This window comes from Phalacrocorax carbo, chromosome 2, assembly GCF_963921805.1.
Source record: "Phalacrocorax carbo chromosome 2, bPhaCar2.1, whole genome shotgun sequence".
NCBI lineage: Eukaryota > Metazoa > Chordata > Aves > Suliformes > Phalacrocoracidae > Phalacrocorax > Phalacrocorax carbo.
Genome location: NC_087514.1, coordinates 117,435,292 through 117,447,353, shown reverse-complemented (window position 1 = coordinate 117,447,353; position 12,062 = coordinate 117,435,292). Strand labels below are relative to the sequence as shown.

Below are 12,062 nucleotides of genomic sequence, written 5' to 3'. Positions count from 1 at the left end.
ACCCCTCTGCAACAAAATAGATTTAAATTCTGTAGTGCACTATTGCGGTAGTTCTACAGCATCCTGAAATATGGTTTCAATGAATTTAGCTAGTAACTTGCCATAAACTATACTTCGTATTCCCGAACTTCAAAATTTTGCCAATTTCTTAACGCTTAAATACAGAAGTAGACACACAAAAAAAGAGGAAGCTTAACATTCTGACAGTTTTAGATAGCTGGCATGTGGGAACAAGATGCAAGATAATTCGCACAAATTTTGAAAAGGACATTAAGCTAGAAACTTCTGTTAAAAATAGCCAGTGATATAACACCAATGTTAATGCCCTAGTATCACTATCTGCTTTCAAGGGCAGCAGCAGAATGAGTTGAGCAGCGTAGTTTGCTTGCACTTCCCAGAACAACTGTTTCTTACTCAGGCACATGTAGATCCATTACTTCGAAATTCATTCGAGCAAACATTTCACACAACAATAACAGTTAGGACTTTTTTTCATCCCATAAAAACTTTAGGCTACTAAAAGCTACATACAGTCCAGTTATCTAACAGGAGGTGGACCACATAGTCCTCTGAGACCGCAGGCTTCAGCAGACATAAGGCTCTAAATAAAGTGATCTGCAAATAAAACCTTTGATCTTTAACACCAAGTTAAAGGTAACACTTATGTTCCATTGCAATTTTTGGATTACTGTCTTGGGGAGTGGTAACCAGCTCTTTAACTTGAAACTAATTACTGAAAAGATATTCCTGGAACCTTTAAAAACTCCCAACCACCACCTAGAAATTAGTAATTGCATGAAAAATGAATACTTACAAGTTCACGTAAAACTATTTAAATTCCAACAACAGCAATAAGATGCCTACAAATATATTATAATTAGTTCAGAAAGCTTTCAACATGTTCTACTTCAGCTACTAGGGGAGGAGAGGGGAAAAAAGTGTATTTTGATTTTTGGTCTTAAGAAAAAGAAAGTTATATTTTACTTACCAGTTCCTATATAGGATTTAAAGCGTCCTGATAGTCTGTCAATAAAGGCACCTAAAACATCTAATCCCAGTAAAGCTACCTGTTGAAAAAAAAGCATTAGATATACAAAACAAGTCACTAAAGAATTCTTTAGAATATATTTTAAAGAAATTAGACATACATATGCAAGCATGCTGAAAGACAGTATCTTAACCTAAAGATAAATTAAAGTTCCAGTTAGAGAGCTGATAATTCCTTGAAAGCTTTCATTAAGACAAAATTATCAGAATACATTTGGAATAGATCGAGTAGATTTACATATACCAGAAGAGTTCAGATTTTTCAGTACTTGTCTTAAACAGAAAGAAAATAAATATTAGAAATCCAATGTTTTAGTATTACCAGCTACAAATGATTAAAATTCAAATTAATAATTATGAGGACTAAGGAGTTGGAACAAGTTTTTGTTTGGGGTTTTTTTCTCCCCCTACTCTAGATCATGTGTGAGGACTGCAGTTCTGTCCCTCATTTTCTTTAAAGAAGATTAGTCTAGAAGTCTAACTCAGTATTAACTGAAAATAAAAATTCCTTTGAAGTAGGTACCATTGAAATAAGCCTTGCTTCCTCTACCAGGTTTCTACACTGCTGAGAGAAAACAGAATGCCTTAACAACAAAACACACAAACAATCAAAAAAACAACCAACAAAACAAAACCAGCACATAAAAGAGAAAGGGGGGGGTATGCGTGATTACCAGACTCATAAAAAGCAAACAACTTAATACAAAACTAAGCAAGCCCCCAAACATAACTACGAATACAGACTGGAAAAATAAAAAAAAAGAAAAATAAAAACAACCCATCAGACATAGTTTAAACAATTTCCCAGATGCTAAGAGCTTATTTCAGCAAAGCTACTTAACTCATCCACTAAGGTCATTACATTATTTTCTAAACTCCCAAAAGAAAACAACTGCCAGAACCTAATACTATGCTCCCTAGCAGTTCAGACCACACCATTTGTCCACCTGCTTGTTAAGCCAGGGAAGTTTTATTTCTTTTCATTTGCTCTTGTTCAAAAAAAAACCACCCAAAACAAAAACACCCAACATAAAATAAAAGGAAGTTCAAAATACTCAAAATACTACTGGGTTTGTGAGGAACTTCCCCTCTATGAACCGGCAGTAGATGACAAGACAATATCTACTAACACAGAAACAAAAAGATGATCAGAAATGATCAGTTTTATTATTTGAATAAGTCAAGTCACTTTTTTTTTTTTGCCCTTAATTCTTCCGCGTACTGTTCAAAGACTTCATTCTTCATTTTCCCATAATAGTTTATCATGAGCATCAGAACCTGCACTTCCACATCTTTTGTTAACTCAATTTGCTGCCCACGAAGGTACAAATGCCAAAGGAATGACCTCCTGAAGCTCGGGCATTCATAACCATTTTTCTTCCTCTTTAGTTTCAACTAAGAGACACACTGCGTGTCTTTTCCCCATGACAACATGAGCAGCATTACTCCCCTCTATTAGCTATTTATTGTCATAAAACTTGGAACCACGTTTTCTTGGACAACTCTGTTTCCTTAAGATCCTTATCTGTCACAATTGTCCACACTAAACAACAGGCCAAAAAAAAATCTGACTGGAGATGAATGTAAATACACATGGCCCACACACACAGGATCATGTGAGCCTTTTTTCCCCCGCAGGAAACTAGACAAATAAGGTCCCCATAAAACCTAGGATCTGAAGCAACCGCATAATTAAGCAGATTTTGATAAATTCTGTATTAGTACAATAGATCTCCTTTTAAACAGGAGGTACAAAACAGTTCCAAATTAGTACAACTTGGAAATTACACTATTTTATTACATACTAAAACAGAGAATAGCAAATATAAGTGGATGGCATCAATATATTGCCAACAGTTGACTGCAACCATGACTTAGGGTGAAAAAACAGAATACTGTAATTGAAAACTTACTTAGACAAAAAATATGTCAGCTTTTATGGTAATGTCAAGGCTTCCCAAAAGCTCTTTCCTTTAATGTTCTTTACCAGACTGTCAAACTATATGAGACCCGAGACAAAATCTCAGTCTCAAAAGTGATGCCTGAAAGAAATGAGATATTCATCCAGATATATGTTGCTTTCCTATGCTTCTGTTTCCTGACTACAAGCCCCACCTTAGACTTGTCTTCCAGTGACAATTTTGATATGCCTTTCCTGTGCAAATATTTTGGGGTCTATTAATGCACAAACCACAGCCTCTCCTTCTGTAAAGATACTTACAGAAAGTCTCTCTCTTTTCTGCACATTTGATTATCTTTCTAAAATCTCTGTTGAGGACTTCTACCATTCAGAACAGCAGCAGCTTAGAGATTCAAAAAAAGGAAAGCATGCACGGCTGTTTTTTACTACACACCTACTGTTTACTAATCCCAAAATAGAGTTCTGAGTAAGATGGCGAGTATTTTTTAATTTCTCCAGTGCTTAGCCTCTAGGTTTTTGAGGTGTTTCTGTGGGATTTTTTTGCCTTTTTTTGTTGATTGGTTGGGCAGGGCGGGGGGGGGCTGGTTGAGGGGGCAGGGATTGTTTGTTTTCAGAGTTTCACCTGGGTAGAAACAGCGGCCATATTGAATAATTGAACCTCCATATACCTAAGGGTCAGAGGCTTGATAACTACCAGAGAACCAGCTATTCATCGTACCATGACTGTCCTGACAACAAAGAATCTATCACTTGTATTTCATACGTGTCAGTGTATTTTATTTTGATCAAGAGCACCCACTGAGATAATGCCTACATATTCTGAATTTTTTCATCCCTCCCTGTGAATGGATAAAGTTTAACCACCTCTTATGACACAAGTCACATTTACCTTGATTAGCCATTCAAGCAGTTGTCAATATGGCATTGGCTCTGCAGTTGGTAACTCCCTATCAAAGATTTACTTAATGAATGTGGTAGGGGTTATACTTCAATAAATAGCATACAAAAGCCACTTCAGTAAGTACTATAAATTTAAATATCCTGATAAGTAGTTTTGTCTTGTGGCATCCTTATTGTGTGAAAATGTATAGTTCAGACTGCATGGGATGAAATAAAGCTTTCAGCAGTTACCTTTCTAAGTCAGAGTAAGATACGAGACTAGCCCTGGCTTTAAGAAATGGAAAAGTAACAAACACTGCTGTGAAATTCTCATCCCTTTAACATGAGACCTTTACAGATAAGAGGTAAGGGAACAGGCTACTAGAGTGCTAAAGGGGCAGTCTCACACCTACAACATGATGGTTAATCTTTAGCTCATACAAAGTCCTCTGTGGTCTGCAGCTTTGAAAAGATAACAGGTATGAAATGCCATGATATCTGCAGAGTGAGAATGTATGATGTGACCTCCGGCTTGAAGTAATAGAAAACTGCTCTAGCAGTTTCTTTCACATTCTCATTTCACATTTCAAAAATGAGTCAGCTGAAGAATACCACTACAGAGTACACCAAATAAACTAGCTCTTATTGTTTTGTGAATCGGTCTTAACATTTCTCTGCTTTGATACACAATGTTCTGAGTTTCACTATCTCCAGGCAAGTATCACCAGTGCAGTACCCAAGCAGCCCTTTGGAAGGAGTCCTCAAGAAGTGATATAGGGTCACATAAGCAGCATTTAAAAAAAGAAAAGTCACAAGTCGAGGCAGAACTGATCTGCAAGAAGAAGGTTCCAAGCCCTCTGACACTGTGTGGGACCACGTACCAGCACAGGCTCTCCACTATCAACAGAAAAACTTCTCACCAGCATCATGGCTCCTTCCCCACCAGTTTCAGTGAGGGATGTATTTCTTCTGCAATTAAAATAATTGGATCTGTTTCTTACTCTGAATTCACTAAGTCTTTTGCGTGCTGCATATAAAGAGCCTTTGTGTGTTGAGACTGATTCATAAGCTCACTATTGTTTGATGCATTTAAACACTGCTTTTGAGGTTCACAGTAGAAAAAAAGTATAGGCTTATTTGAACTGGATTTGGTTAATTGTTGAGCTACTCTTTAACAAGCCAGTGTTCAGGACCATCAACTTCTCAGGTCACAACAAAATTGTCAACTCAACTGAGAAATATTTTATCTGTTCTGGAAAGGACCAGACACTTAATGAAATCAAGATTTCCAACGAAAATAAGATTATGAATTGAGCCAGTGATTAGGAATTGAGCCTATTTCTTGCTCTGCAGCTTGTTCCTTTTCCAGCTCTCCATCGGCATATTCTTTCCAGCACTGCTACTGCTCTTCTGTGGGCAACTTCCAGGCATCTAAATGCTTGCTAGGAAAAGAAATATTATTCTTCAAACTGTGTCTAGTTAACCATGCATGCTTACTATTATTCCCACCATGATTCTGCAATTTCCCATCCCTGTGCAGGACATCTAGGGGCAGGACACTACCAGGAAACCATTTCTAGTTACATAAGCTGCCAAATGACCGTAATATGAATGTCCTTGGATTTGGCCATAGGATATCTGAACTGTATACGGAAATATGGATTCTGCAGATCATGATCTGCAAACTAGTCATGAGAATCTAATGGGGCCATTATGGAGGTCACTATCTGGAACTCCAAAAGAATGAAGTTAAGGTATTGGACTTCCTGTCACCATGGGGACAGCTGTGGTATCACTGACAATCTACTGAAACACAAAACAGCATGCTAAACAACTACATCCTGCAAGAACATGCATTGTTGCAGCACTGCAATGCTGGAACAAGAGATATGCAAGAACATAATGAGATTGTTTAAGTATTGTCAGCCAAACCCAAAGGTGTCATTCCTCAATTCTCAAATTACCTCAAGCACCTTGCAAGTATCTAAACATGAGACAAAACCGCATACGTACATGCGGTCTCTTCTGCTTCACTTCTTGAAGTTTCTTGTTCCTAGTTCTCTTTACTCATCCCCCAAAACACAATTCTCTCCTATCTCACAGGATGCTCAACCACCTTTTGCTCCCTTCACCATTTCCCACTCCAATTCTCTCCAAATCACCCCTTCACCGAGATCTACCCATATTCCACTCCCTCCCTTAACCCCAAAGCTGCCCCTGGGAACAGCTTCCCAGGGAAGGATGCTTCCATTTTCCTGGGTCATTTCTTCAACCCAGGTGGTTCTTCAGTCCCAGCTGGGTCATCTTCAGACTCCATGCTCCCTTGTACAAGAAAACGCATTGCTGCAATCCTCCCACTCAGTAGCAGTTGGGCAGCTGCCTCTGCTGACAGCAGCCAAAACTGCAGTCCCAGCTGCTGAAGCTACTGCACACATCATCTGTACTTCAGATATGTTAGCTGACAAGAAAGCATTATTTCCATACTCTTGTGTAGGGGAATAGACAGGGATCGGCGACCGGAAGATCACGGGATGTAACGGAAAGATAGACTCCTCCCCATAGGAGTGGCAGGAACAGGAACCGCAAGAGCTATATAAGCGTGTGACGCAGCCAAATAAACGGACATTTTGTATCCATCATGTTGATGTCTGTGCATCACTGTCCCCAGGGCGGGCAGAGCCCTGTGTCCCGGAGGTATGCGGCCCAAGATAAGTTCTCCTGTAGAAGCGTACAGCTACAAGTGGTGACCCCGACGTGATTAGCGGGGAGGCTTGGCAGGTTCGCCGGGGGGAAAGAGAGCTTGGGGCACGCAGGGGCGGGACGGGGAGCCGCAGGTCGGCGGGCGCGCCATGGATTCAGTCGTGAAGGTACTGAAGGGATTGGGGAAGGAATATGGTACTTCGATATCGAAGACGCCTACCTCAAAGGCCATCCAATGGATGATTACGCAGGGGCTCATACGAGGTCCCGCAGACATATTTGATACGGATAAGTGGGTGAGGATTAAAGAGGAGTTAGCCGAAAGGGCTATGATGGGGAAACCCCACTACATACAGGTCTGGGGAAAAATACACGGATTACTATTGAAAGCTCGGGATGATCAGGAGACGTGGCGGCAGGCGCGGCAGTGCCTGCACGGTGTTACGGGCGACAGTAGCCCGGAAAGAGACCCAGGAGGGGCGGTGGGGACGCAGACAGGGGCAAGCATCGCGGGGGATGGAAAAGAAGGGGAGAGTTCGGACGGAGTAGCCTGGCCAGCGACTCAGTCTGAGGCTCCCAAAGAGGTGGATCGGGAAGCGGCGGTGTTCCCTGTTGGGCCAACAGGGCCTTTTGAGTCCCCCCCCGCATACCCCTGGGATGATTTGGTACGCGCGCGGGAGGCCGCGCGCGGGGAGGGTGACGTGGCAGTAGACGCAGCGGGAGTGACGGAGCGGAAGGAGGAGGATGACCGGCGCCGGAAGCAGCGCCGGCAGCGGCGCAGCCCTCTGCCCGACCCTCGAGACTGGCTCCCGGGGCAACCCTTGAGATGGGAGTCGGACGAGGAGGGAGATTGGGATGCCTGGAGGGGAGGGCAGGGGGAGTATAGAACAACTTCGAGTAGCAGCGAATCAGAAATTGAGGGAGAAACCGATGCCCGTATGTGGGGAGAGAGAGCAGCTTGCCTGCGGCGCGCAAAAAAGACGCACAAAACAGCAGGGACTCGGAGGACCAATCAGAAGGAGGGAGGAGAGGGACCGTCAACAGGGGAGGTCCGGGACGCTGCAGCTCCGGAGGGGTCTCCGGAGGACGTGCTGCGGCAGCTGCGGCAGTTTATGCGCGCACTAGGGGAAGTAGCTCGGCTGCAGCCAGGATTTTTAACGAGGGGTGCACCCCAGCGACAATCAGTTGAGTTACCTAACTGGCGGCTGATAGCTAGAGATTGTAGCCTCGATGGAGTAAGGATAGAGATGCCCGGGATCTTCCCTGTCCGATTAGCTCCAGGAGGAGGAGTGGAGTGGACGCCGATAGATGCCAAACTAGTGCGAACTTTATGGCAAGAAATTAAAGAAAAGGGGCTGAAAGATGAAGGAGTAAGATTGCTGCTGGACGCTGCGCATGCAGCGCCATTGACCCCCTCTGATGCTAAGCAGTTGGCGAAAGCAATATTAGCTCCCACAATGTACATACTTTGGAAGGAGGCAATGCACAGTGCTTGCCATGCCCTTGTACAGCAAGCGGTGGCAATTCCGAGCCACCCGCTGCGGGGGACCACCCTTGACCGGCTCACTGGCAGAAGTCGTGGGCTGGAAACCTCGCAGTTGCAAGCAGCAGAATTAAGGGGCAGGGAGCTACAAGCGGTAACGGAGAGTTCCCGGAAAGCGTATAGTGAAGTGGGCAGGTATGAGAAAAAAGCAGAACCTTGGCAAAAGATACAGCAAGGTCTAGCAGAGCCATTTACAACGTTTTGTGATAGGTTGCAAAAGGCTATTATAGAATCAGAATTGCCACCAGCAGCCAAGGAGGCAGTCCTTATGGATTGCCTCCGAAATCAAGCAAATCCGCAAACGCAAGATATCCTCCGCACCCTGGCGGTAGGGGCGCCATTGGGCCAAACCATCAGGCATGTCTTGCGCCAGGAGGCGTTGAACCTGCGTGGCGGTGCGGGAGCGCACGTCTGCCAGAACACTGACTGTGGAAGTGAAGAAAGGGTGATGGTGCAAGCAGCCGGGGTAGGGCCGATATGTCACTTGTGTGGCCGGCGAGGGCACTTTAAAGCTGGGTGCCCGCTAGCGGAAAGGGGAGGACGTAATGGAGGAGGAGTACGCCCAGTAGGGAGGTGCTGGGTGTGTGGGAAGCCAGGACACCTGGCAAGAGATTGTCCAACTACGAGGCCGGGAAACGGCCAAGGGAGGGCGAAGCGAGGGGGATTCGCGCCTCCTATGAGTCAAATGACCCCCATCACAGTGCCAGCGCCAGGAGCTTGGCCCACCGTAGCGAGCCAAGGGGGAGTGAACCGTCATGCAGGGGGGCAAGATTTGCAGGTTACAGCCCCCGCGTGGCCTTGGTCATAGGCTGTGATGAGAGACCCATGGCAGCAGTGATGATTACCCCGCAAGAACCGAGTTACCCGGCACGAATATGCCTGGGAATGTTAGTGGATACCGGGGCAGATGTCACCATAATGTCACTCAAACGGTGGCCATCAACTTGGCCCCTCGCCATGGGGAAACGTATAATAGGGGTAGGAGGAGAGCAACAGACGAGAACAAGTACTTGCCCTGTGAAACTCGAAGTCATGGACGAGGACGCAGGGAAGCTCCTCACGGCCGTAGTGACCATACTAGTAGCAGATGGGGTAGCAAGCCCCTTGTTAGGGCGAGACGCCCTTGCCCAGATGGGGATCGGGTTGAAAAATTTATCATAAGGGCCACTGCCTCAGAGAGGCTTCATCAGCACAAGTTAGTGTGGAAAACCGAACAGCCCGTCTGGGTGGAGCAGTGGCCCCTGACAACAGAGAAAACAGAGGCTGTAAGAGCTATAGTAAAACGAGAGCACGAAGCAGGACACTTAGAGCCCTCAATGAGCCCGTGGAACACCCCTATATTTGCTATAAGAAAGAAAGATAAAAACCAATGGAGGATGCTGCATGATCTTAGAGCAGTAAATCAGCAAATGGAGGACATGGGGCCTCTCCAACCTGGCCTACCAGATCTGAGTGCTGTCCCAAGAGGATGGCAAGTCATTGTTTTAGATATCAAAGACTGCTTCTTCAGCATTCCGCTACATCCAGATGATAGAAAGAGATTTGCCTTTACTCTGCCTGCAGTGAACCGCACAGAACCAGGTAGTAGATGGCAGTGGACAGTACTTCCGCAGGGGATGAAAAATTCTCCAGCGATCTGCCAGAGGTATGTAGCTTCTGCATTGCAGCAAGTAAGGCAGCAGTATCAGGAGCAAATCTACATGATCCACTACATGGATGACGTCCTCATAGCTGCGCCCACCGAGGCGCTGTGTGAACAGGTCTTTTCAGACGCCCAAAGGGGCCTTGCGGAACAGGGCCTCAAGATAGCTGAGGCAAAAGTACAGCGAGGACCAGTGTGTGGATTTCTGGGTGCTAGAATAGAAGGGGATTCCATACGAGCTCAGCCTATTAAACTTACACCTAAGGTTAAAAATTTACACGATGTCCAGAAGCTGGTAGGAGCACTGCAGTGGTTGCGGACATTCGTGCGCGTCACCGGTGAGGAGATGCAACCTTTCTATGCGTTGCTGAAAGGGACCAACCCATGGGAGCCCAGGAGTTTAGACGCTGAGGCAGTTCAGCAGTTGCAGGTGATAGAACGTCGAATGCAAAAGGAAGGAGTATGGCGGTGGGACCCCCAGGAGGAATTACTTGCGGGTTGGGTTCTGACCGCCTGTGGAGGGTTAGGATTGCTATATCAAATACGAGCAGGAGAAGAAAAACCACTGCGATGGGTATATCAGAAGGTTCCCAAGGATGCATTCTCCACAAAAGTTAAGGTAGCCGGGGGAATGATTTGGCGGCTGCGACGGGAAAGCAAGGTAATTTTTGGGAAAGAGCCAGATAAGCTGACAGTGCCGTGGAATGGGGAGAAGTGGCAGAAGGTGGTAGAGAGTGAAGAGGATATCCAATTGGCAGTATACTCATACCCAGGGAAAATACTCACAGGCACGGTACAGAAGTGGGCTGAAACAGCCAAAGTAGTAGATTTGAGTGTGGATAGTAGAGTTTTGGATACCCCTCACCCAGGACCAACATATTTCACAGATGCTTCCTCAAAGACCAACAGAGCGGCGGTAGTGTGGAAAGAAGAGAATAGTTGGATGCGACAGACGTATGAGGAGCAAGGTAAAAGTGTGCAGTGGCTGGAGGCGAAAGCGCTAGAGATGGCCCTGCGAAAGGATATAGATCGGCATATAAATGTGTGCACAGACTCCTTATATGTGTATAAGTTAGTCATGTCCATGAAACGAGAGGGTGTACCACACACGGAAATTGCCTTGATGCTAGAGATTGCTTTATCACAGCGAGGAGCAACGGTGACAGTAATTCACATTCGCAGTCATCAGACAGGGCCTGGACCACTGATTGAGGGGAATCGCATGGCTGATGAGGCAGCTGCGGGAGTCTGGACCTTGGCAGAGGCAAAGAAACTGCATGAACAACTGCACCTGGGTGCTAAAGCCTTGGCAAAGGAGTGTGGCATCTCAATAAGAGCAGCAAGAGAAGTAGTAGCCACCTGTCCTTACTGTCAGCACTCGCCATTGTGGGAGGCAGGAGTCAACCCTCGAGGACTGGAAGCAAATGCCATCTGGCAGACTGACTTTACTGAATGCCCACAGTTGGCCCCCGGAAAGCACCTGGCAGTTACAATTGATACCTATAGTGGAGTCATCATGGCTACTCAACATCGGAAGCAGACCGCAACGCACTTGACTACGCATTGGACCACGGTGATGGCGTGGCTTGGAAAGCCTACCGAGATAAAAACAGATAATGGCCCATGCTTTCGCGCTCGAAATACCCAAGAATGGTGTAAGGCTTGGAATATTGTATTGAAACACGGCATTGCTTACAACAGCACAGGGCAGGCAGTAGTAGAACGCGCTCATCGCACCTTGAAAGCAAAAATACTACAGCTTGGGGAGGGGGAGGGGTATAAGGGAACTATACCCATAGCAGCTCAGCAAACTATTTTAATGCGTGCATTATATTCGCTTAATCATTTTATACGCGGGCAGGAGCAAGTTACAGCAGTGGAGAAGCAGGCGAGCGCTATCCGCAGGTACGAGTAAGGTTCCCAGGCAGTGAGCAATGGGAGAGAGGGTGGAAACTGAGATGCCTGGGGAGGGGCTACGCCGCGGTTGAGAATGAAGGGCGCATAGAATGGGTGCCTGCAAAGTGTGTGAAAGCAGAACTGTGCAAGGATGTGCAGTGAATAATCCCTTTCTGAGTTGTCTCTTTGCAGGGTCTGCTGACATGGATCCTCATGCTAGCCGTACCATTGGGAAAAGAAATGAGCTCCTTGACAAGATCGCAAGCAATATTGCAACGAGAGCGACACTGGGAAAGGGCGGCAAAAGAGAGATATAAACTGGAACTGGATAGTAATAATTGGGGGGATCTTGTTGTGTGTAGTAACCATGGTTACTTGTGGGCTACCATTGTTATGCTGTGTTATAAGACAAATCAAAGAGCGCCTGCGAGCGT

General features: G+C 45.5%; 1 protein-coding gene across 19 annotated transcripts in view; it reads right to left on the bottom strand.

The window, feature by feature from the left end:
* CLASP2 (cytoplasmic linker associated protein 2) overlaps positions 1 to 12,062 on the bottom strand; it is a 160,179-nt gene that overhangs the window by 139,850 nt on the left and 8,267 nt on the right. For all 19 annotated transcript variants that reach the window (XM_064443990.1, XM_064443995.1, XM_064443993.1 and 16 more), the window contains exon 2: positions 989 to 1,067. In XM_064443990.1, coding sequence (XP_064300060.1) covers positions 989 to 1,067 — 79 coding nt within the window. The remainder of the gene's footprint in view (positions 1 to 988; positions 1,068 to 12,062) is intronic.